Source organism: Coturnix japonica, chromosome 1 (assembly GCF_054131305.1).
Source record: "Coturnix japonica strain WE chromosome 1, WE-NBRP24, whole genome shotgun sequence".
Classification (NCBI taxonomy): Eukaryota; Metazoa; Chordata; class Aves; order Galliformes; family Phasianidae; genus Coturnix; species Coturnix japonica.
The window spans coordinates 109,877,634-109,903,971 of NC_140663.1; the positions used below are offsets into that span (position 1 = coordinate 109,877,634).

Below are 26,338 nucleotides of genomic sequence, written 5' to 3' on the forward strand. Positions count from 1 at the left end.
AGATTCTTAGTGGTATGGTTTTACCTGCAGAGTGTTTTTCAGTTTAACAGCTTCTTACTGAATGTGACGTGGTGCTGATTCTTTGCTGTTGGTGGACAGATGGAGGCAGGTGCTTTGCTCGGCTTGCCTCAGCACCTTCATGCAGCGGTGTGTGCACTCTCTGGTTGCTGGTTCCCTCGAGGAATATTAGAGTTTGACTTCTCAAGCTGCTTCATGAGTTTTCCGATGATAATGGCCCCTCACTGCAAGAAAGACATTGCGGCCCTGGAACGTGTTCAGAGGAGAGCTGCGAAGCTGGTGAGGGGTCTGGAGCACAGGCCTTATGAGGAGAGGCTGAAGGAGCTGGGATTGTTCAGCCTGGAGAAGACGAGGCTCAGGGGAGACCTCATTGCTCTCTATAACTTCCTGAAGGGAGATTGTAGTGAGCTGGGGGTTGGCTTCTTCTTTCGTGTAATCAGTGATAGAACTAGAGGGAATGGTTTTAAGCTGCGCCAGGGGAGATTCAGGCTGGACATTAGGAAGTATTACTTCTCAGAAAGGGTAGTCAGGCACTGGAATGCACTGCCCAGGGAGGTGGTGGAGTCACCGACCATGGGAGTGTTCAAGAAACGTTTGGATGTTGTGTTGAGGGATATGATTTAGCTGGGAAGTATTGGTGATGGTTGGACTAGATGATCTTCTAGGTCTTTTCCAACCTTGATAATTCTGTGATTCTTTTCTTGAAGTTGTTTTGTTCATTACGGTGTCTGTAGTACTTCTTGCCGCAGCCAGTCTCTAGCACACAGCAGATGTAAGCTGACAGACGTGTTTAAAGGAATGTCTGCTCTCTTTGAGTTGATTGTGATCTATCACGCTAATTGTAGTTGTTTTCCATCTGAAGTGCTCGACTTAGTCTATGTCTCACCATGAATCTAAGGTGGGTGTTTAGTTATTTCTGTGTTCTGTATGAACTGTGATATGATTTTGTTTTTCAACTAATTCAGGGCAGTATTCCAATAGTAAAACCTTTACTCAGTTCTTCAGGCATCAGTAAAGCCTCGTAGCTGTTTGTTTGGGTCTCAGAGACTTTGGAGGGGGAATAATTTTATTGGTAAAACTGAAGAAATTAGAAGCTCTTCAGGGAATTAAGTTTAGACACACTAAAGTGGTTAATTATTGTAAACACTGTGCTTTATACTCGCATGCATGATATCACGGTACTTACTCTCCTTATTTTCTGGACTAAAATAAAATGCCTCACCCATTGGAAACAGAAGGGGAAAACAGTTCTGTTTAACAGATGGGAAATTAAGGTTCAGCATCTTAGTGGCTCCATCTAACATACTGCATGGAATCTCTTCTAGGTCTGGGAGATGAACACTGATTTCCAGGGACTTACTCCAGTGGCTTAACCACAAAGTTACTGCTCCCTCATTCTTATCAGTAACAGTTACCATATGTTCCCTTTGATGCAAGGAACCCCCTGTGGTACGCCTAAGCTCCACTGGACTGTTTTTGGAGGAAATGTTCTTTTTTTTTCTTTTTTTCCTTTGATTGAAACAAATGGATTACGTAGAAAATAGAATGTGTCTCCTTAAAGACATTATTCACTTTTAATTGTGTGCCCCGGTGGCGCAGTGGTAGCAATGCCGCTTTGCAACACCGGGGGCCCGGGTTCGAATCCCCCCTGTGGCACAAGTGGTAGAAGTGCCGCTCTGCTACACAGGGGCTTGAATCCCGGGGGTTGGACTCAATGATCTCTAAGGTTCCTTCCAACCCACATGAGACTATGATACTCTATGAATTTCAGCCATTAATTTGTTGGTACAGTTTGTTTACTATACACAGAAGATACAAAGAAATGGTATTTCACTATGATTTAAATATCCAGCTCATCATAGTTTTCAAAAACTGCTTCTCTTTTCCCTTCTTAAAGCCAAACTACTTTGTTCTGAAGGCTCAAAAGTTGGTGGTTTCTTGGTATAATTAGATGCATTATTTCTTACATAACAAAGTTGCCAAAATTAATTACTGTTAGAACTTAAACATGAGTGTCAATATATATATATATGTGTGTGTGTTTACTTAATGAGGAATCTTCCACACCAGTCAACATATGTTTCATCTTGGAAATCCTTATTTCAGGAAATAGTAAAGGTGACCTCATTGCAGCCTTTCAGTACCTGAAGGGAACTTACACCCAGGAGGGGAGTAAGCTCTTCAAAAGGGCTGACAATAGCAGGACACGGGGAAATGGTTTTAAGTTAAAAGAGGGAAGATTTAGGTTGGATGTTAGGGGGAAGTTCTTCACTAGGAGAGTGGTTAGGCCCTGGAACAGGCTGCCCAGGGAGGTTGTGGATGCCCCGTCCTTGGAGGTGTTCAAGACCAGGTTGGACGGGGCCCTGGGCAACCTGATCTAGTAAATGTGTATGTTTGGTGGCCCTGCCAGGCAGGGTGGTTGGAACTACATGATCCTTGAGGTCCCTTCCAACCTGGGTCATTCTGTGATTCTGTGACCTCTAGAGGTCCCTTCCAACCCTGGCTATTCTGCGATTAATATGGATAGACTCTACTAAAAAGACAGAATGAGATATGGAACAACTTTAGTATTTCCTGAAACTACTAAAGCAGATAACCTGCAGCAGGTGACACAGGAAGGCATATAGATGAGCCTAAAAGGAAGGAACCTTTACAACCTCTCTGGGCAGCTTGTTCCAGGGCTTTGTCAACCTCACATTAAGGAAGCACTGCATGTTGGTGTGGATCTTACTGTGTTCCAGTTTTTGGCCATTACTCCTTGTCCTACATACCAATGAAAATAGTCTGGCCTCATCCAGTTTCCTCCTGTAGTTTAGGTATTTTTAAACATTGCTTAGATCCCTTCTCAGTCTTCTCTTCCATAGGCTGAACAGACTTTTCTTGTACTTGTTCCAGGCCTTTTATTATCTTTGTTGCTCTCCACTGGGCTCTTTTCTGGGAGATCCCAGTCTTCACAGAGTCACAGAACTGTAGGGGCTGGAAGGGAACTATAAAGATCATCAAGTCCGACTCCCCTGCAAAGCAGGCTCCCTAGATCAGGTTGTACAGGTAGGCAGTCAGATGGGCCTTGAATGTCTCCAGAGAAGAAGACTCTGTAGCCTCCCTGGGCAGCCTGTTCCAGTGTTCTGTTACCTCTGCCATGAAGAAGTTCTTATGCACATTTGTGAGGAACTTCCTATGCTTCGGTTTGTGGCTATTTCACCTTGTCGTATCACCACGCACTGTTGAAAAGAGTCCAGCCTTGTCCCTTTGCTTCCCATGCCTTAGATATTTATAGACTTTTTTTTTAACAGGGGAGCCCAGAAGAGGGGACACAGCACTCCAGATATGGCCTCACTATGGCAGAGTAGAGGGGAAGAATCACATTCCTCAACCTGCTGGCCACTCTCTTTAATTCACCCCAGCATACCAAGGACATACTACTGGTGCATGGCCAACCTGTTTTCCGCCAGAACACCTAGGTCCTTCTCTGTATAGTTCCACTCTATGTGCACACGGAACTCTCCCGTGCTGAACCTCATTGGGTTTCTTTCTGTCCAGCTCTTCAGTCTGTCTGGGTCCTGTTGAATGACAGCATAGATGACTGGCACATCAGCCACTCCTTCTGGCTTCATATCATTGACAAATTTGCTGAGGTTGGATTCCATCCCGTCATTCAGGGAACACCACTAGTTACAGGCCTCCAAGTAGACTCTGTGCCACCAATCACAACCCTCTGAGCTCTGCCAGTCAGCCAGTTCTTTAACCCACTTCACTCTCCACTCATCTGTCATATACTTTCTAAGCTTCATTACAAGGATGCTGTGGGAGACAGTGTCAGATGCCTTGCTGATGTCAAGGTATACAACACCCACTGCTCTCCTCCCATCTACCCAGCCAGTGGTGACATCATAGAAGACTACCAGGTTGGTCAAGCACAATTTCCCCTTAGTGAATTCATGCTTATACTCCTGATAAACTTCTCTTCCAATTGCTTGGAGATGGCATACAGAACAAGTTAATCATTGAGCATTTGAGTGGCTAAATGACAAGATGAGTAAAAATAGGTAATGCTTTAGTTGACATCAATATTAAATGACAACCTCTCATTTTATCCTGAGAAAAGATTGTAAGAGACTAACTCATATGGTCTGTGTTGTAAGGAATGACCCCAGGAGGGAAGTAAACTCTTCGAAAGGGCTGACAATAGCAGGACACAGGGAAATGGATCCAAGTTGAAGGAGGGAAGATTTAGGTTGGATGTTAGGGGGAAGTTCTTCACTAGGAGAGTGGTTAGGCCCTGGAACAGGCTGCCCAGGGAGGTTGTGGATGCCCCGTCCTTGGAGGTGTTCAAGACCAGGTTGGACGGGGCCCTGGGCAACCTGATCTAGTAAAGGTGTATGTTTGGTGGCCCTGCCAGGCAGGGGGGTTGGAACTACATGATCCTTGAGGTCCCTTCCAACCCGGGTCATTCTGTGATTCTGTGAATGAGAGCAGGCAGCCTTGTTGCTCATGGAGTGAGGACCGTGTGCTGTTGCCCATTTCCCTTTGGAAGGAGCCCAGGTAGGCACAGGATTTTCAGTGGGCTTGGGTGTGCAGCAAACATTGAAGTGAAGCATCACCACCTATTCATGCAGGTAGAGTCTTGATAGGGGAACTTGTATACTGCCAGATGCTAGGATCACTGTTAGGATAACATGCAACGGAGAAGGAGTTCCTTTTCCCATGTGAGATAGTGGCCTGGATATACTGAACGAAGTGACTTTTCCATGCATATTTCTTTCTGTCTGTAGCAATTGAACAGATAGATGTTGTGTATTTTACTAAGACTGCTAAGCTTGTGTTAAGCTTTTTTCACCTATAGAAAACAGCTGGCCTAAACAAAAATTCTGTGATGCTACAGACATTTCAAAGGCACTTGTGCTGCCTGAAGCCAAGTTAATTCAGCAAATTAAACTCAAAAATAGCAGCAGGCTCTTCTCTGTGGTGGTGTTTTCTGACCTGTCTTCACACAAAGCTCAAGTGCCAGTGCCAAGGACAGCGTAACAGTGGAGGAAGGAGGACTGTTATTCTGTAGCAATTAGGTTGTGGTTGTATAGAACTGTACTCTTGTGTCATATTAGATGAGAAGGTGGCACTGGAAAGTAGATTGATTTAAAACTGTTCTAGTATCATAGCATGAAGAGACTTTGCTTTGTACGTTCATAGTAAAGTTTTGATGTCCTGCATCTTTTAAAATCCAGCACCTTAGTCAATGCATCTTAGAAGGAGCTAAATTAAATTAGCTGAACTTAAAGTAGGAGTTTTATAGAACTGAAGTCATGTGCCTTTTAGGTTTTGTCTGCTGTTTTTTGTTTTTCCCTGAAAATTAAAGGAGGTTTTTATACTCATTTGCGCTATCTTTATATGTAAAATATATTGAATATATTCTAAGAGATAACTGCTAAAGGAAATCTAAGATGATAGCCCACTTCTGTTACTCTCATACGATAAGCCTTAATCAGGTTAGGATTTAGGTAAGTGCCTTAGATATGTGTGGCTTCATAGCTGTGGAGTTAGGACATAAGTCATTAATTCAGATCCTATTAAAGCCTTATATTTTAGCTGGGCATTGGAATAGCTTGTGAAAACTCCATTACTGAAGATTTAGAAAGAGATAAATGGCTGGAGTGACATTGTAGGAGTAGCAGATCATTCCTTGGGATAGGAAGGTCCTCTCAAGGGGACCTTAGTCTTTTTTCAACTATTTTTCTGCAGACGTATGAGTTTTTTTCCTCACAATAGCTCACTACTGCTTATGATAGCAAATTTAAGCATGTACAGGCCAAAAGTTCTTACTGTATGCAGTTCCAGACGGTGTTGCCTTTTACTAACAGCAAATTTGTTAGCAATCTACTAGGAAATACAGGAATACTGTATTCTGTGCTGCTGTATAACAAGCCAGAAGCATCGATACAACTTTATTCAATTCAGAGATTGCACAGTTCTCTAACTGTATCAGTTCCTTGGAGTCCCTGGGAAACACTGGAGTGAAGTGCTTGGATCTACATATCATCAATGTTTTTCTCGTCTAAATAATACCTAACGAAGAAAGTTCTTGTATGCCTTGAAATCTTTACTTTTGCAGTCTAATTGTTATTTTCAAAATGTTTAAAGGAAATAAAGGGGTTTTAATAAATTTTGTAACTGCTGGAAAATTGTTGAGTAACAGAAAGTATTGTTAGGAGAAAACTAAGAGTTACCTGGGAGAAACTTCAGCCGTTCACCTGATTTGTTTGAATTATCATTCCAAAATGTAGTGAAGCCATCACCTGTGTTAGCCATTGGCCTTTTGGTAATTCTAAATACTGATTTTTGTATGGCATGATTCAGACCATCTATTTTATCTGTTTATTTATGTACATATTATGTGCATTTATGTCAGTCTGGACTGATGAACAGTTCATAACTCATGATTTGTCCACTTGTAAACTCCTAAGAATACAATACTTTTTGTTATATTTTGAATATCACAGTATCACAGTCTGGTGCGGGTTGGAAGGGACCTTAGAGATCATCAAGTCCAACCCCCGGGGCTTTGATCCTCCTGTGTAGCAGAGCGGCACTTCTACCACTTGCGCCACAGGGGGGATTCGAACCCGGGCCTCCGGTGTTGCAAAGCGGCATTCCTACCACTGTGCCACCACAGGAATAGTGGGTATGGTTCTATTAAAAGGCACCAGTTATGTGGAAAATTCAGTAATTGTATAATATGCTGAACTCCATTAATAGTACAAAACCTGCCTACTGTCTTGTATGCTTGAACCCAGTATATACCAGTAGAGTAGGGTAAGGTTAATCAAAGAATTGTATCAAAAGCTAGAATTTCTGTCACTTTTACAAGGGATTTTAAAGCAACTGACAATTATACTTGGGTAGAAGAAGTTTAAATACTTGGCTGTGAGGCTTCTTAAGCATCCAAAAATAATCTAGCAACAGCCTAAACACAAAACAAAGATGTTGTAGGGGAAGCAGGAGGCATGTGGTAGTGTGCAGCATTCAGGAAGCTTCATGGTCAATCCTGCATCCTTCTGAAAAAAATGAAGTGTGTTCAAACTGTGTGAAAGAACGCCAGATCAACAAAGTACATCCGTATTAGCAGGGCTTTGATCTTTGCTTTGCAAAGGCAATGTTAGACTGCAGATGCTCAACTAAATCTAAAAGCATCAAGTGAATGATCTATGTTTCAATGTTGATGAAGCTAACAGGAAAAATAAGAAAAAATGAGTGTTACAGGACACAAATATGACATAATATTTCAGCTAATGATTTAGACGTGTATAAATGACTGGGTAGGGGCAAGGATGAATGCTTGGCTTTATTATTAACATATTCTGCACCAAGATGCTGTGTCAGGTATTTTACATACAAGATTACATGGGTACGGTGCTGGTCAGCTCAGTGTCCTGGGTTTATTGTGTGAGTGCAGAAGGCTGTACCATTTTGACAGACTTCTGAGGTGAATTTGCTCAATTGCAGCAGATGCCAAAACCGTAATTTGAAAAAAGAAAGTAACATGAGGACTATGGATCAATGCATAGTTGTAGAGTGCAGGATATCCTCTGCTTCACAAAAAGGGTTTAATTGATTGACTGTTGTGTCACAGGTTCTATGAGCTCTTACAGCTGATGCAGATTCTCCGATATTTGTCTGCTTTTAGCTTGAGCAAGGAACCTGCAGGATCCCTTTTGTCTTCCTGCTCATGTGCCTTTAGTAAAACTACTCAAACCTAACCGTCTTTTAAGTATTCATTTCAATCAACTTAGTGAAATGTGGTGATGGCTTTTGGGGAGTTTAGTTTGTTCACAGTATCACACAGTATCACAGTCTTGTGCGGGTTGGAAGGGACCTTAGAGATCATTGAGTCCAACCCCCAGGATTCGAGCCTCCTGTGTAGCAGAGCGGCACTTCTACCACTTGTGCCACAGGGGGGATTCGAACCAAGGCCTCAGGTGTTGCAAGCGGCATTCCTACCACTGCGCCACCAGAGGCACCCAACAGTTGCTAACAACATGACTGCTACTGTAAATTGGAGTAGGAAATGGGATTTTAAGTGGCTTTACCACTATAAGGGATGCTCACCTTTGTTTCTTGGTGTAATTTGATTGCTGATGTGTTTAGGGGTAAGTAGGAGCTTTCTGTAGATGTCCTTTGTTGTTTTTCTTGGAATCTCTTGTGCTGTCATCTGAAATGCTTGGTGCTCACTGCTTTTGCAGTCCTAGTTCTGGATTCAACCACATCTTTAATCCATTCTGCTTGTGTGCCATCCCTACTACAGAAGCTGTACAACTGAAAAATAGTCAAGTTCTATAGTCTCCATCATTTGAATTAGACAAATCTGTGTATTTAAGGCACATTTAGCCTTCTCTTAGTCTATATTCATCAGATAATTATATGTGGTAACAGTATATAGTTACCACATATATCTCATTAAGACATGTCCTTGGTTCTAGTTAAATACTAGAGCAAATCTAGCCTAACAAAAGGGCTAGATGCACTTCTCAAGCACTCTGCAGACTTATTTGCTCTACAGTAGTTTAAATGTTGTCATTTACATTGTGAGCCTTTTGGCTTTACATTTAAACTTACAGGATATCCACTACACTATGCAGACTTCCTGGATACATGACTGCTTTCTATTTAATGGCATCTCATGCCAACAAACCATAAATCATATATATGTATTCTTCTTTGCCTTACATGGCTTCCACTGTTCTGAGCAGAACTGGTTCTGCCATGCGGTGACTCCTTTAGCATAATCATTGCATGGGTAAACCTGTTTAGAAAGATCTTGCTAATCCAGTGTCCTGGCTCAGATACAGTTGCGTGGCAAACATGCTGATTTCTTGAGTTTGTTCATCGTTCCAGTTTATGTACTTGGAATCTGTTTCTTGAATTCAAATGAAAGCAATGGAGGATTATGCAGGAAAACAAGACTGTAAAAAAACTGCTCATTTGTGATGCAGAAATTTGCTGTGTTTTGGTTGTTCTTTTTTGTTTTTCTAGTAGAATAAAGTTAAAGTCAGTGAGGTTAAAGATTGGGGCCTTCTTAAAAAGAAGATTTGATCTCAATTCTTTTCAAAGAGAGGTCTCTGGAATTGTTTCATTTTCAGCGGTAGCGTAATTGCCTTAAAATAGAAGTGGAATCTTGAGGTTTATTTTTTTTGGTAAATTCTTAATCTGCCTCTAATATTATTCTTCAGCATAATTACTGTTATAGCAGGAATCGCTGTTTCTGAAAATCTGCATGTGGAGTCAGTTTAGAGCACATGGCTTTGATACATAAATTGCCCTTTTTTAGGCCCCAGAGTTTAGCCATCATTAGCTGTCAGGACATTACAGACTCCTCCTTTCAGTCTGAAGTCACTTGTCTTACTTGTTCTGATGGTTTTTTTTCTGCTGATTTTTTTCCTATTGATGAAATATTTTAGAGGTTATCTTATGGCATGAATAGAGCATAGAGATGTGTAGTTAAGTTATCATTTGCTTAAACATACGTCATATATTTGAGAGAAGGGAAATCGTGATTTGTAGCATTGATAGAGATGGTGTATGTAAGAACAGTATGAACAGTTGTGTTTCCTTGTAAGCAAGCTTCATTAAAATCATTAATTTCTTATCCGAACTGGTATTTTTATGGTCTTCTATGTGATAATTTAAATTGTTGTGTATCTTAAGAAAGAATAGTACACTATCTGCTAATAATACTCTTAGTAAAAGATGCCAGCTACAGTGAGGGAAGGTGAGGCTTTTTGGAACATTATCAAATAACCCTTAGCTGTACAATTAGAAGGTACAATGTTGACAGCCTTTAACTGAGACATCTTATAAAAATTATATTCACCTCTAGTAACCTAGCTGGTTTCTTACTAGCCCTTCTGTAGGGAAACATGCCTTCTAACCAGAACTTTGCAGTGTTTCCCTGAAGTTTGTTACAGTGAGAAAACAAAGTTATCCCAGAACACTGGAACAGGGGTTGGAACAGGAGCACTGGAACAGGCTGCCCAGGGAGGTGGTGGAGTCTCCTTCTCTGGAGATATTCAAGACCCGCCTGGACACCTACCTGTGTGACGTGGTGTAGGGAACCTGCTTTGGCAGGGGGGTTGGACTCGATGATCTCTAGAGGTCCCTTCCAACCCCTACAATTCTGTGATTCTGTGATGTCACAGCTCTGTGCTGGAGACAGAATCAGTAGCTGAGCCCTTCCCTCTGCCCCTGTTTTAAGAGGGGGTAAAAAAAAACAACAAAAAACCTAAGTCATATTTGAGTGATGCATAGGTCTCGTAATCTAGCCTTATCCATTAGTGTCTTATATAAAAAATAGAGAAAAACTTGGAAGGGAGGTTGTAATCATGAGATTAAATATTCCTTTTGGCATGATTGCAAATTGGAATTTGTAAGTTGCTAGATTTTAATCTGTCCTCTCATACAAAAGAGTCTGTCCTGAACACTTACAAGCTGACTATACTTAACCAGTTGTAGAGAATACTAGGAAGGTTCCACCTAACAAGTCCCATGAAAAATGGAACAGTGGGAAGGAACTTGTAGGAAGAAGCTAAAATCTCTGAACCCTGCCTAGCAGCTTCCTTAGCTTTCTGACATCTAGAAAATATCTGTCCATATACGCATGTGACTTTATTTTAAGTAAATTAAGTTCTGTAGAAATAGATTAATTAGGACTTACGTTCTCTGGGGAAACAATCCACTAGTACTAGAGGGCACAACCATTTTTGGTAATTCTTTTAAAAACTCTATTTTAAAAAGAATGATAAGAGCCTGTAAAATTTTAAGAGCAAATGAATAATTGGAGCCACAGGTGATACCTCTTACTATTACCTTGGGAGGCATGTATTTTTCCTTATTACTTGCTAAAGTATATGTTTGTTCTGTAGGCAAAGTCACTGCAAGTGTGGGAAAAATACCACTTAGAGATTCACCAAGTATCCACTGATGGAAAAGAGAGAGCATTTGTTAACCAAGAAGGCATTTAGGCTTTTTTTCAATCATGTGACTAAGTTATATATTGGAAAATTTGTAGAATGGTCCCTAGGAAATTAAATAAATAAAAATACTACGTTGACTATCTAATTAGCCAACTGTAAACACTAATTGTTTTCTAATAATTATATACTGTTGTTATAAACGTGCTTGTAGTGTTAATGACAGTAAGGACTCACTTTCTATACAAGAACTTGGTTTCAAAAAGAATATTTATGTTTGTTTTTGTGGCTTTTTGCTGCACATTCTTCATCCGATCTAGCTTTTTGCAGAGGTTGTAATAGTGAAAAATAAAGCTCTGTAATACTGTGGCTTAAAATTCAAAGAAGTTTTATGTATTTCTTACTGTGACTATCAATCATCCAGTTTGGTAGTATACGAGGATCAGAGCTAGAGTGGCATAGACGTACAGCAGCTTTCTGTACTGGCTTCCAATGTGTTTTTGTTAGGTTGGGTTTTTTGTTTATTTTAGAAAAGATAAGAACTCTTGATCCTGTAGAGGGGCATCCATCTGTAAGGTAGGAATAAAATAAGGATGGTGGTAATAGATATCCAAAGGTTATCTATAAGAAAAACTGACCAATACAGATGCCTTCAGTCTAGATGGAAAATGCTGAGGTTGGTTATCCAATCTCCATGAAGGAGCAATCTCAAAAGAGATGCTGCCTTTATGGTGGTCAGCCCTTAAATGAAGTCTAGGAGAGGTAGAGTCAAGCTCCACCCCTTCCGGGAGCACAGCTGAATTACCCTCACCTGTGCTCCCACAGCTGACCTGACACTTGCCTCAGCTGATTAATCAGAGGTTCAAGCTGTGATTACCAGTTTCCCATACACCATCAAAAACCATTGGCAATATATTTTTTTTCTGTAGTTGAATTCAACATCTCTGGTAACTTCCTATGTCTTTTTTTCTTTTTTAACAGAATGGACAGCAAATTGTGGATGAACCTATGGGAGAAGATGATATCAACCCACAAAATGTGAGTAGATTATAACAAACATAGTGCAATATTGTGATGCGCTGATGCCATGCATCTACTTGCAGGTTGCCAACGGTGCCTTTTTGTTTAGGTTTGCATTTCATGTCAAGTCATCAAGGATCCTGATATTTTTCAGAGTTTTTTTCTCCCTTATTCTTGTCTCATTTGGCATTTTACTGTTTGTTCTGATGGGTGTTTATACTTTCTACACTATTTTTAATAGGAGATTGGGAAGTGAAAAGACTTGATAGTAAAATGGGCCTGCTTAGATCATAGAGCAGGAGGGGAGGTTGAGCTCCTTTTTCTTACCACAAGTCTTAAAGCTGGTTATACTTTGTTTTTGTTTTTTTAATAATCTACTTTTCCTGGTATCAGTGAGGAAAGCAATGCCATTGGCTTGTAAAATATTTTTTACATATACATCTGTGAGTTCCAGAGCGTGCTTTATTAGCAGTTAAGGTTTCTTTTGTGGTCATGTCACAACAAATGATTCTGATATGGTTAAATTCCACATAGATTCAAATTTCATACATGCACCTGCAGAGGATCCTTTCAGGACACCATACATTGTAGCTTTTCCCTTTTTGGTTTGGTATGTAAAGTGCAGCAGCAGCCATCAGCTTTAGTTTTTCTGTATGATCATAAGATTCTTTGACAGTACCTGTTTATTCTGTTTCATTGCTAGTGTTAACTGCTTCTTATTGTCCTTCTTGATCTATGTGAAACTAGAGTATTTGCATAATAAATCTTCATTAAACTGGAAGATTTTTTGTTTTCTTTCTACATAGATTACTAGGATAATACTAAACCCAAAATGCAAAGTTTCAGATTCTCTTCCTAGATGGATCTCATTGGAGTGCATTCAAAAATAGCAAAGCTAGTTATTTGTGGTGCCATGGTTTAAGTCTTTTCCCGTTGATGTGGATTCCAGTTTTGCTCTTGTGATGCTATTCTTGCTAGCTGGAGTAGAAGGCAACTTCTGTTTTTTGGTTCAGAGCTGAGAAAGCCATGGGCTCCATGAACAGGGAAATGCTCAAAGATGAAAGCTGTAAGAATCAGTTTTGCTGGTGGCTTAAGATCCATCCCTTCTTTGGATGAGATGCTAAATGCTGAAAAGTACTTAATGGAAACTTTCATAGTGGTGAAATAGCCAGAGGCTGAGACTGGCCTATTAATTTAGATCTCGAGTGTTCGCTGTAAATCAGATCTGAACGGTAATCAGTAGTTTATCGTAGTTAGGTTTGAACTAACATTTTCTGAAATACTTGCATTAGCAAAGTGGTCTCTGAGTTGGAAATGGCAAATTAACATGAAAGATGCAGAATCACAGAATTGTTGGGGCTGGAAGGAACCTCTAGAGATAAGAGTCCAACCCCCCTGCAAAGCAGGCCCCTACACCAGGCAGATACCTATCTCTCTTTAATTCTTTCCCCATACTTTCCCCCACTTATTTTGTTTTTTAATACCGGTTATCCATAAACTATAAAAAGCCCAGACCTCGTAGTTCTCTCTGCTTTCAGGTTTCAGTATTCTTTCAAGGGAAGTACTCAGTACTATGTTGGGCTTATATAATAAGGTGTAGGTAGTGAAAGGGGTGGTCTCTGTGAGGGAAAAAAAAAAACAAGTGTTGCTCTCATGTCAGAAAGAGCTAATTCCAGTTGGCACCAAAACAGACCCACAGCTGCTATTGCTGAGCCCGTCAGTGATGCAGGTGGTACCTTCATGCTGGCATATTTACAAATGTCTAGAAATGTTTTGGAGACACAGAGATTGGTGAAGTAGTAAGGGGAGGACATGTTCCGTGTTCTAGAGTAGAGATTCCCTTCAGCCCATGTTGAAGCCCATTGTGAAGCAAGTGGGGAAGCTATCCCACTGCAGCCCATGGAGGGCTGTTGGAGCACATATTGCTCTGCAGACCCTGGAGAGGACCCTGCACCAGAGCAGATACGTATGCCATACTCCCTGTGGAAAAGACCCATGCTGGGGCAGTTTGTGAAGGGCTGTATTTCATGGGAGGGACACCACAGTGGAGAAGAAGAAAAGCATGAGGAAGGACAGGCAAAGACAAAACGTTAAAAACTTACACAACTCCCATTCCTCATCCCCCTATGCTTATTTTCTCTCTCCTCACAGCCCCTGAACAGACATAAAGGCATAAAGCAAAGCTTGGGAAGAAGTGGGAGTGGAAGGAAGGTGGTTTTAGTTTTGTCTTTATTTCTTCTTATCCTATTGTATTTTTAACTGACAATAAATATATCTTACCAAGGCAGAGTGTGCTTTGCCTGTGACTGTGGTTAGTGATTTCCTGGCCTTTATCTCAAGCCATGAACTTTCTCACATCTTTTCTTCTCTTTCCTGTTGAGGAGGGAAAGTGAGAACATGGCTTAGTTGGGCATCTGTCAGCCAAGGTTACCTCACCTCAGCTATCAGATTTCTCTTTCAGGTTTTGCTAACTGCATAATTACTTCCAGGTAATTTCCTGTATTTTTTTTCAAACATTTCCAAACCGATGCTTTTTAGGAGAGAGAGCAAAACTGTTTAAAACATCACAGCGACTGCTAAAAAATATTTATCTAATAATTCCTTCTGTGATGCTCAAGGTATTTAAGGTTGTTTTAGCAGTTCAATCCCTTAGACCAGTGAGTAAATTAACATCAATAGCAATTTAAAAAAATAATAATAATTAATTTTTGTTGCTTTTTTTCCTCTTCTGCTTAGTTATAGCTGGAAGCTATTCTTTGGCTGTCAGCAGTTATAGTACTACCTCAGTGGAGGTGTGAAAAGTTCCTATATGTCACATCAGAAGACAAAACGTTTGCATGGCTGTATGTGCATGTCTTACATATGTGCATGTCTTGTGGACAGAGTTGCCACCATTCTGTGGAGAGGGAAGAGTGTGAAAAACCAGAAGTGCTGCACCCTTTTGCTGCGTTAAGTGTTTGGATAGCATGCTGATAGTGTACTGTCTTGGTTGTATCTGGTTTTATAGCTTTTGTCAATGTATTTTATCTGATGAATGTCAGAAGTAAGCTGGGTTCAGCAGGAAATAAATGTAAGAACAAATAAGAAACTGGCTGAAGTTTGACCTGATGTGGAGACGACTGAAAGAGGGAAAGCAGCTTAGAGCCTTTTACTTGCCACATTTCTCACTCTTGTGCTACCTACCGTTACTTTCTTTATAAAGATTAAGTTAGTTAGTTAAGCAAATTAAATGTTTTGAGTTCTTTCCATCATGATGCGAGCTTTGCTGCTTTTCAGCTCTAGGTTCAATTTGATTGTGGTTGAAACACTCTAGTAGATCTAATGCTTTATCATTGCACTCTACTTGCTTAAGCATCATTACTGAAAATACAGAAATACCAGGATCCAAACATTTGTGAGAAGTTGTTTGCAGTAGTGCTTTGTAAGCTGCAGGAAAAGCTGGCATATATTTCTGCATGGTAGCTTGCTGGGACTGAAGATTACTGGTTTGGTTTCACTGTCTTTGTGTTTTTAGTACAGTCCAGAGTGGAAACAATTCAGGCACAAACAACTGGGATGAAAACATTGTCTCCAGTGGTGGTGGCTGGAAATATTTTACCTGACTTTTTCTTCTGTGCTTTGGTATAACTTTAAACAAAACCCCACTGTTAAATAAGAATTATAACATGCATGTAAAATTAAATGGAAGTGGAGCATGAAACAGTCTTAAACATGGTGATCTAGATGATGAAAAGCTAAATTTCAGTAGCTGTTGTCTTTGTGTATCAGTTTTTTTAATAGAAAAGGTTATGAGGATAATAAGATCGTAATAAAAAGCTTAAAGATGCATTCAAAAAATGGGGGCAAAATTCTTTATCTAATTACTGAACTTGATTCTCCATTGTGGACACATATACTATACAATTTACCCGGGATCTGTAAGTACTGGTCAATGTTTTGTGTTCTTTTTTTTAAACTAAGATAATTTCGAAAAGAAATGTATTACACTTGAAACATCTCAGGCCCTGGGGAAGGATTGAAGCTCGAATCAGAAGCCTTGTAGAAAATACTGGAAACTCATGAACAAATAAAAATCTATGCAGAAAAAATTCATGATCATGTGTGATTCTCCCATGCTTCCCATAACTCAAGCAGTAATGTGAAAACCAGAGTAACCTGGGGTTATCTTGTTTATGGTCACCAGCAAAGAAAAAAAATACAAGTTAACATCGAAGTAATTCATCAGAAACAAACAAGCAAACAAGAAAAACGCATAGCTAAACAGACAGATTTGAAAGCATTTGAACTTAAAGGTGTGTGTAAATCCCATTGTGGAGGGGATTTCTCAATCTTTGTAGACTTAACCCATAGTTATTGTTAGTTCTTATCAGTTATTACTCGGCTGTTATCAGTAGCAGTACAGTGACCTTGAAATATTTCTATAGTTTTCCTGAGAGGAGAGGTGTACAGTGAAGATATTATTTCACAGTGTCTTTAAAAAATGAAATCCAATTATTTTCTTTTCCATGTTCAGATTTTCCTTTGTAAAAGGCAGAGGTGTATTGTTTTTGTCGGTGCTAGATTCTTATGTTGAAGAGCATACGTCATACTGATGTAAGAACGGATTTAGTGGACCTTACATAACCCGAAAGGTTAATTTATATGTCAAACCTATAAAGAGAAGTCAAGCACCTCAAAATATTTGCTTTTCTCCTAAGGGTGTTGTGAATTCAACCACTAGAAAGCATTGATGAAAATGGCCTTTCTTTACGCCTGGTGTCTCAGGGCCAGTGTAATTGCAGGGTCTTGATCAGAAAACTGAATAATCTGAGCCTGTAAGCAACATTAAAAGTCAATCTGTTTACTTCTTACATGGAAACAAAACAGATGGTAGCCCTGTAAAGCCTGTAAACTAGCAGATGGAAACTGCCACACCCTCTGATTTGTCTAATATTGCTTACAAACATGTTTGTTATGAAGATAAGTATATTATTCAGCTTCTTAAAACTCAGGGATGTGGCTGTATGTACCTCATCTGCTAACCTTCTTCAAGTGAAGGTTTTTCTTTTTTTTCTTTTCTTTAGATAATTGAAGGCAATCCACGCTATAGACCCTTGATAGTCTATCTTTATAAAAAGAGAATATGTTATTATGCTTCTCAGGCTGAGGATAGGGGAAGACGGTTGATTCACCTAATGAATTATTCCACTTAGTTGAAATGTTTCAAGTTTTTCTGGTTATGTGTAAAAGTGGACGTCCAACTGTAGTGTGCACACTTGTTTCAATACTTCCCTATTGTGCAGAGTTCTTCCAGCATCTTTCAGCTCTCCCACTCTCTGTGGAAGCTGGGAGCCTCTTAGTCCTGAGTGTTTGGAGGGCAAGTCTTAGGACAGTTTCCCTTCATTTTTCTAAGTTCAGAGCATCCAAATTAAAAGCACAGAAGGGAAGAATAGGAGAGGGGGAAAAGAAAAACAACACATTTCTGATCTGGAAGATGAAATGCTTTGTGTGAGCGAGATCTGTGCATTTTCTTTAATCTTACCTGCAGTTGAATTTAGCTGGCACTAACAGACATAACAAATTCCTTTTGATTTGGGGACACTTACGTTTCTTGACAAGCATGTATAATACAAAAACTTATCAAGACCTCAAGGTTAGCAGAGTAATTTGCTGGAGCAATTTATACTTGTTATCACAAAATTCCCTCTTGGCAACTGCTCTCTAACCTGTCTCCTCACATGAAGGAAAATTTAAAAGAACAAGCAGTTTTCTCAGGGATTCTCAAAACGAATTACGTAGCGTATATCTTAATGTTTCTGGTTGGCCAGTAGTGCTCTTTGGGAACCACACAGGCTTTATTCTCCCAGAAAGCAAGAAATTTCTTCCACCTGCTGCAGACCCATGCCGGTTATAGGAGAACTATTGTTGTGAGGTAACCCCACTGACCTCTGGGCACTGTGCTTTGTGCTTCACTGGGAGGTCAGATAAAAGGTTTGGGGAGCAGTAGTCAGTAATTGTAGGAGTGTTGCAGTTGAAATGCCCTGGTTCTGTCACTCTTAAGCAGATACAGCCTATCTGCTGTGCTGCACGCATATACACTTGCTAGAAAAGTGAAGAAAATGATTATTTACTCATGTTGTGTTCTCAGCGTTAAAGACCTTTCTAGTTACTGTAGGTCTGACCACTTACTCTCCATTTCTGCTTTTAGCAATCTGTGCTACCTTAGATGTAAATTTAGTGATCAGAAGGAGGCTCCTGATGACTGCTGTTAGTGCGGCTGCATTTGACAGGGCAAAGCAGAGACAGCTTGAAGTAACCTTTTTATACTTCAGAGTGTGGATATCCACACAGCTATTAATCTGCAATTCCTCACGTACTACAGCTTTGAGGGGGAAATCACTGGGGATTTAAAGCAGAGAGAAAAGCTTCAGGTAATTTTTGTTCCATTTATGAAATACTTGAAATCCTCGTGTAACCTCCTAGAGTTCATGGAGCCTTGTTTATCCCAAAGCAAAGATTGAATCATTTTTCATGCTGCGTTACTGCTCTTGTAGTAGAGGCTGTTTATTCCACGCAGGCTATAATACAATGGGTCTGCAAAAAGCACACTGTTGTGGAAGACTCAAGGTGAAGAAATAGTTAGTGAGTGTGTAATTCACAGTCACAGTTTGAAGAACTGTCCTTGTGGATGTAGTGTAAATGAAGATCCAGAGAAGTACAAGAGAATGGTTTTTGGTTTTTTAATAAGCACTTTTTTGGAGGGAAGGGAGAGGGGGCAGTGGGAAGGGGTCCTGATAAAGCCAGGAATGAGGAATCTTTATTTTGTCTCTCTCTGCATACGGGCAATAGGATTTTCTGTTTTGCTGGAATAAATATATATAATCCAGGTTTAAAGGCAAAGCTAGAAACTGATACCAGGATGTGGTATAGATTGGCAAGCAGCATGTTCTTTCACTTAAAGCCAGTGATTTACTTATTTTGTCTTTTGAAGAGGAATTAAAATCTAAAAAAAAAGTAGCAGTGATCCTGTTAGAACCCAATCAAGGAAGGTAGTTTGGAGGTCTGTTTGTTTAATGTTCCTGGCAGGAAGGAGTACAGTATTTTGCTTTGTTTCCGTTGGTATGGGTTTGCTAAATGGAATCACCTGTCTCTGCTTATGGCTGAGCACTTGTATTTGCTGCTGCTTAAATGTCATTACTTTCATTTATTTATTTATTGCTTGAGGGAAAGTAGCCTTGCTCCATATTCTAATTCATTCCTTTTAATAAAGGTCAGTGCTGAAGATACTTAAGTTGTCAGTATGCAAAGCGGTAACTAAGATACTAAATGTAGACAAGCCCAACTATTCAATGCAATTAGATTCCAATTTCTAGAAACATTCAATGTGCAAACACTTTGAAGAACTTACGTTCTACAGAGCATTGTAGTATTTCTGCTTGAGTCAGACACTCGAGCTGGGCAATCCAGTTCGATTAATTTCTGTACTCTGTTTAGGTTATCTGTGTGAAGGATTTCAAAGGGCTATGGAAAGTCAGCTTGGTCCCTTAAGAATTCTATTAGGTATAGTCATGAAGCAAAAGCTTACCGCGTTCTTTGCATTGATATCAGAAAGACAGCAATTTGTGCAATTGAACTCAAACCCATAAAAGTACAAAAATCATAAGCTGTTCTTAAAATAGTTTCTACTCTGCTTAACCAGTGATACATGGCTTAGTAGCTTGATTTCTGAAGTAGATGCTGATCTTTTTTGTTCTTTCCTGGGAACGAGGAATAAATAACATCTGCAACAACATGTTGCTATCAGACGATCTGCTTAAGTTTCCTGTTCTGATCTCTACAGCATCAGCAACATGAGTACCCCTGCTGCCCTGCTTTTCTTTACCAGGGGAGGAAAAATCAATTTCTCCTTTTTTTTTTCCCCGACCTTTTTTCCCCCCTTCTCTCGCCCCACCCCCCATCTGTGGCTGACTTGCCTGACAGGAAATTTTCTAATTGCCGGAACAGCTGGTCACAGCAAAAACGCTAGGGTTGGTCTTCCCTGCTAGACTTAGGATCGCTCAGTCAGAAAACCTAAACATCATGGTTTCTTAGTCATGTTTAAGTTTCTGGCTCTGCGTGCTCGTTCTGTTCGGGTGAGCTTAGTTCCTTTTTTTAAAGGGGGAAAGAAAATATAGTAGCGTGCGAGTAGAGTTTAAGCTTTTAATATCAAAGTAGTTTCAGTATTTCATGGCTTTGGGATCAGCGCTGTTTCTACACAGAGCATTTGTATATGCTTTTCCTTTAAAAAGATAAAAAGGGAGGGGGGAGCGGGAAGGGATTTCTGTACTGCTCATATTTGGTAGAAGTTTCAAAGGTACCTGCTGATAATATGAACTTACTGGGAAGTTTTTGCCTCCATGAAAATGCTGTGAAACTTACTGTTTTCTCCAGTAGTGTATGAGCTTAGCTATGTGATAAGCTTTCTCACTGGTAGACTGGTTTTATTTAAAATGTTCATATATTTTCAATTATTTTTAATTAAAGCTTAGTAGATATTTAAATTTTTACGTTTTATGTAATACTTTTAACTATATGAGCTCATTATTTGTTGAGAGAGGCTCATTAGTATCCTACATGTACCTCTTACAACAGTGTTAAGAATAGACATTTGTGTTATTATTATGGTTATTTTGGCTTTAAATAGCAGACATTGAATTTGTACTGTTTGTCTTGCTGAGCATACATTTAAACATAAAAGGTGTTTTAAGTTAAGATGTCTCGTGCAGAACTGTGTTATCCTGTGCACTTCCATAATTGTTTAACAGTGCATGTAATTGTGTGGCGTTCTATCATTTTTTTCTCTGAAACTGAAATCAATTTTCATGTTTATCCTCCTGTAAATCTACAAATGTTTTTCTGTATAGAACGTTCTTGTATACTGTCTTAACACCATAAGCGATATAGATGTATTAATTTGTGAATCAAAGGGATAGTAATTCAGCATTTACAAGCCTATGCCCTGGGTTAAGCTTTGCTGTAAGTGTCAGAAACTGAAATTTAATTTGCTAGTTGTAACTGAAACACTGAAACAGGACGTGTGTTGTAAAACAATAGAATATAGGGTACTGTATATACAGCTTTTTAAAAGAAAACCCTGAAGATTAAATCTTTAATAACTTGAAGTGTAGTTCTTTACAGTGTGCAAGTTGCAAGGTATTTCTTAGAAGTTTCTAAGAAATTTTCCACCTTGGAAAATTAAATCTACTTAAATCTGCTCATCTATATTGTCTCTAAAACTGTTGATTTTTAGCACGCTAGACAGACTAGGGGTTTTCAGACTACAAATTTTAGAATATACTATTGAATAAAAACAAGATTCATAGTTTTTGTAGCTTAGTGCTAAATATGGATTTTTAAAAATAGATGACTTAAAACTTTCCAATTTTTTTTTACAATTGCAGTGCGCTTAAATGCTAATGCTCACAAAGTAGAAACAAAACTTGTATCAAAGTTACTGGGAAATGAAAGTTCCACCCAGTGAGTATTTTTTTCCAATGCTGACATGTACAGTCTGGTTTATGAGATAATTTTGTGGTGTTTGATCAAAGAAGGATTACATTACAAAACTGTTTTTGGTGGCCAGTGTCAGGCTTTTGATGACAGAAATTTCTCATCTCTATGGCTTTACCTGCTGAACTACTCACATTTCCATTGGGAAGGAAGGAACACAGTCCTTCCTTCTATCCAAGCATTTGTACTTTCATTCCAAGGAGGAAAAATATTTCCAGAGTGTACCAGAGTATCCAGAGAGCTTTTTCATCGGTCCATTGACTCGGTGCTCTGAGGTGCAACTCATTCTTCAGACTCTTATCTTGCTTCATCTGTAACACCAAAAGAACTGGAGGAGTTTGATCTCAGCAACAAAGTCTGTAGTTTTCATTAGATGAATGAGTTGGCTACCTGGAACAAATGTGGATATGGACATCCTCTGAGACTGTAAAATCGTTGTAGCACATGAGAAAATAGAAATGAAAAAGAACAGAGGGTATAGAGAGTAAAGACTAAATGCATAAGTACAGTAATTGTTACCTCTTTGCATCGTTTTCTGTGTATTTTAAATCCTGGAGACCTAACAATTTAAAAATATATATAAAACAAATGTGAACTTAAACTTTTGCTATTATAGTTTACTTTTAGGAAATCATATTTCCGTCAGGTAAAATAACAAGTGTCATCTGCAACAAGTTATCTGCTGTCAGCTGAAATCAGATTTTCTCATATTGTGAATGGATTTTCCTACCTTAAAGAAGCACAGACAAAAATTGTGGGGGAAGCTGTGCTTCTGACTTCAAATATCTGTGTTAACTACAGCTTGCCTCACTCTTCTTGTGTTTCTGAGTACTGCTGTATGTATACATAATATGTCTAAATCAACTTAATTTTTAACAGGGCAATGCTTTGCCTTTTGATGTATTAGAATAATTGCTCCTTCAGTAGCAGCAACTTTAACCAAATTTTTGAGCAATACAAGCATTTAAGTAACCATTACTTGTTAAGTCACTTCAGTTTTGAATATTAGTCACAAATGTAAACTAATGCATAAAAACATTTCTTATCTCAGTGATGTTCACTGAGGTGATGGGTGATGTGGCGCAGTGGTAGGAATGCCGCTTTGCAACACCGGAGGCCTGGGTTCGAATCCCCCTGTGGTGCAAGTGGTAGAAGTGCCGCTCTGCTACACAGAGGCTTGAATCGTGGGGGTTGGACTCAATGATCTCTAAGGTCCCTTCCAACCCGCACAAGACTGTGATACTGTGAGACTGTGAAGTAGTTGTTGGACATGCAGGTTTTGGGTTGTTTGTTTTTTGAACGTTAGTTTGGGAGTTAAAGGTAGGAATATAATACATATAGAATGTGTGAATGTATGTAGAATGTGTCTGAAAGTTTTAAAATAACTAGCATGGTACACTCTTTCTCATAAGCTTTAATATAGAAGGTAAAAAAAAAAAAAAAAAAAAAAAGATTTAGTTTTCAGTTTGCTGATACATTTTTTTTTTCTTCCAAATGTGTAATTTATACTTCTCCAGATAACACTGAAAATTCATCCTATGTCCAAAACAAGTTAGGAAAGTAAGTGCATCTAGGACACTTCCTGACTCAAGGGAGGGGAGGAAAAGGAAGTTATGTATATGAGCTGAGGAGCTCAGCCAATGTTGAGTCATCCTTTTAAAATCTCTTGATATCCAATAAACTTGCTGTCCTTACTGAACAGCTTTATGTAACTTTAGAATCAAGGTTTAATATCATAGAAGTCATTTCTGAAATACTGAGTGTTCGACTATGACACTCAGCACTATATTGCCTGTGACAATCAGCAAAATATATTGCTAAATATCATCATGTTGGCCGAATGCTGATAAGAACAATGAAAGTTAACAAAGTAGTAAAAGGAAACTTTCAACAGGGGTTGAGGAATGTTCGGTAACATGCTGGGAAATCCATTTTTTTAATGTGTGTTCATATCTACTGAATATACATATGCCTCAGAAATGGCTCTGTGTCAAGAAGAAGCAAAACTTTCTTGGAAGAAATTGAGGGAGGCGAAAAAGAAGTTGCTGCTTCCATAGGGAAGATGGGAAAATCTCTGTATCTTACATAGTTAATATTTACAAGTGAGAGCTGCCAAAAGCAGTATTATTTTTCTGCTACTCAACTTTGAAGTGGAAAAGACTGCTGTTAGCTCTTTACTGCTTGGATTTGCTTTTTTGGAAGTGGAGCAGTTGGTAATATAAACCAACACAGCAGTATTGTTTTTGTCAGTTAAATTTTAAGTGCAATCAAATACATTAATTGAACGACGCTAGAGGCAAGTACACTTTAAACTGGAAAAAAATATAGTACTCTGATATTGTTGTAATATTTTTTATCTTTATATCAGATACATACATTTTAAATTTATTTTAAGATTGTTTTATCTGAAAATATGGCTGATGTTTGAGGGGATATTCACCAGCACAGCCAGTATCAATCTGCCTTCATTGTGTCTGAAGCGAGCAGAAGGATTTTCTCATTCTGGCTCTTGGCTGTGTGGATGCTGTGATTTCAGAAGCATGAACTTCCCTAATGGTATTTCTGGCTATTTTACTTGCATAAATTACCATGAATTATACAAAATAAACATATCATATGAAATGAGTTGTTATCAATTTTAAAGTATTATTTCAAATTAAAAATATTAATGAAAGAGTTCCTGAAAAGAGATTGGAATCTCACCAGCAGTTCTTCCTGTGTTAATAGTCTCCTAGAAGGAGCATTAAAGGTATCAATACTGACACAACTAAGTGCTGAATTGTGTGTTACTGAATTGGAAGGGTGGGGGGGAATACAGATACTTCGGAAAGTCATGACCAATTGGGACCTGACAGCAGTACAGCTTACCACTCAGCTGAATACAGCCTCGTGGTCAGAGCCTTGGTATCCAAGTTCCTGCCAGTCCAAGCTGTAAGATACTGCTTGGAGTAGTGTGAGGATATGGCTTCATATATGGCATAAAGCCAGACTATTGATACAATTGCAAGGCTAGAAGCTATACTAACACGTATTTTCTTAACTGACAAGTTAAGCCATAGCAAACTCTGTAAATAATTATGCACAGAAGATGCTTCTAATTGTACCTTCTTAACTCAAATTAAAAGGGCAGGACAGAACTAACAGATCAAGGTGACTCTGACTCCTGGATCTGTTGGAAGCAGAAGTGTCAGCACTGAAGTGTATTTCTCTAATAGTTACTTACCATGGCTTACATATTATGGATTCGCTTTTGATTAAAATCTTTGATATAGGAAACAGATTTATATATTTAAATTCTTAAAAAAAATCTGTAGGGATACTGGAAGAATTGAATGAAAATATGGGTATTGTGCAGAAAGACAGATGCACATAGATTTTTAATCATGCATGAGTTAATGTATATTAATCTTGTTATCTGGTATTAATCTTCAGTCAAAATCTTAACCCTGTTTTGTACAGCTTTTGGTCAGCATGTCAACAACGTTTGCTGTGCAGGTACATCTCTATGTATGTGAGACCTGTCAAAGGATTTTTTGTGTGTGCCAGGTTTCCCTCCCATTGGATTTTGGTGATGTTGTGTGTATAGCCCTGGAGTTGACTCAAAAATCCCTTCTGACAGGGAAGTTGCTTCTGTATTCCAAAATCAAATCTAGCTTGTTTTTTGTTGTTTTTTCTTGTTAGTTTTGGGATTATTTTTTTTTGTCCAGAAATCATTGTAGCATTCAGATACTTCAATTTATTTAAAGTAAGTGTGAGGATTAACGTCTTATCCTTGTTCCTTTCTACCAGTTATCTCATGACCTCCATCTCTAATAGATACAGAAGGGGATGTGGCCTTTTACTTCCTCTCACCATGAAATCATTTATCTGAAGAAATGTTACGGTTATGAATATTATCTGAATAAATGTTACAGGTTTTGTGGTCTGTTCGCTCACTTTGTACAGTCAGCAGGCATGCAGAAGGGAGATTATTTGATCGGTGCTTAGCTGCCTGCCAGCTGAAATTCACTGCAGCTCTGAGGAGATTTTCACCTACATCTAAGCAGTATTAGTTTCCTGGGAGAGCAAACAAACACATAGCTATGTTTTGCAGAGACTGCTGTCCCTTTTCTTAACCAAATACGGATGTTGCCTGTTATCTTTAATGTTCTCTTTCTGATGCAGAGAACTCAAGATACAATATAGTTATTCGCCCTGTATTTCTCACACTGGGAATTAGTGGAGTTTTCTAAATCTGTATCTAAATTACTTTTTTTAGTAAGGAAAAAATTTTTGGAAGTCTGTTTCTGAGTCAGATAGAATTCCAGGGAATTTGGGGTACCGTAATGGAGTTCTATTTTTTTTAGCCTTTAACTGCTGTTATTCCCTTCATTTATTTTATTTTAACAGCTAGAACATGCATTTTCTACAATAACAGGCATCAGCGCCATTAAAATTGTAATGCTATTTCTTTTGAAACTGAATTATTTAGCATGCTAAATATAATTGAAATGATCTTTCAAGAAGTCTTATCTATAGGCACTCCTCGTACACATGCTGCATATACAGGTCTTTGCTTTAGGTATTGTTAGGAAAAAAAATTATTATTCTCCTGCAACAAATACATTTTGTAAACACCCACATCGTCAGAGTGAAATTAACCACCCCCACCCTCCCCTCACCTCACTCTCTTTGTACACGCACCTCTTTTGTTAGAGATGTGGTGTTTGGATTGGATTGGTTTTGATTGGCTTTCTGTATTTCCTTTTGATTTCAGTGTAATTTCACTGAAGTTGAGAAGAGACACGGCAGTCAGCCCTTCTGCCCAGGGTGGG

General features: G+C 39.0%; 1 protein-coding gene across 4 annotated transcripts in view; it reads left to right on the plus strand.

The window, feature by feature from the left end:
- The window catches only part of RPS6KA3 (ribosomal protein S6 kinase A3), a 71,506-nt gene that overhangs the window by 4,963 nt on the left and 40,205 nt on the right, over nucleotides 1–26,338 (plus strand). For 3 of the 4 annotated variants that reach the window (XM_015885307.3, XM_015885317.3, XM_085550120.1), the window contains exon 2: nucleotides 11,958–12,014. In XM_015885307.3, the coding sequence (XP_015740793.1) occupies nucleotides 11,958–12,014 (57 nt within the window). Of the gene's footprint in view, nucleotides 1–11,957; nucleotides 12,015–19,990; nucleotides 20,108–26,338 lie in introns of those variants that run through there. The other variant, XM_085550116.1, reaches the window with a different exon arrangement.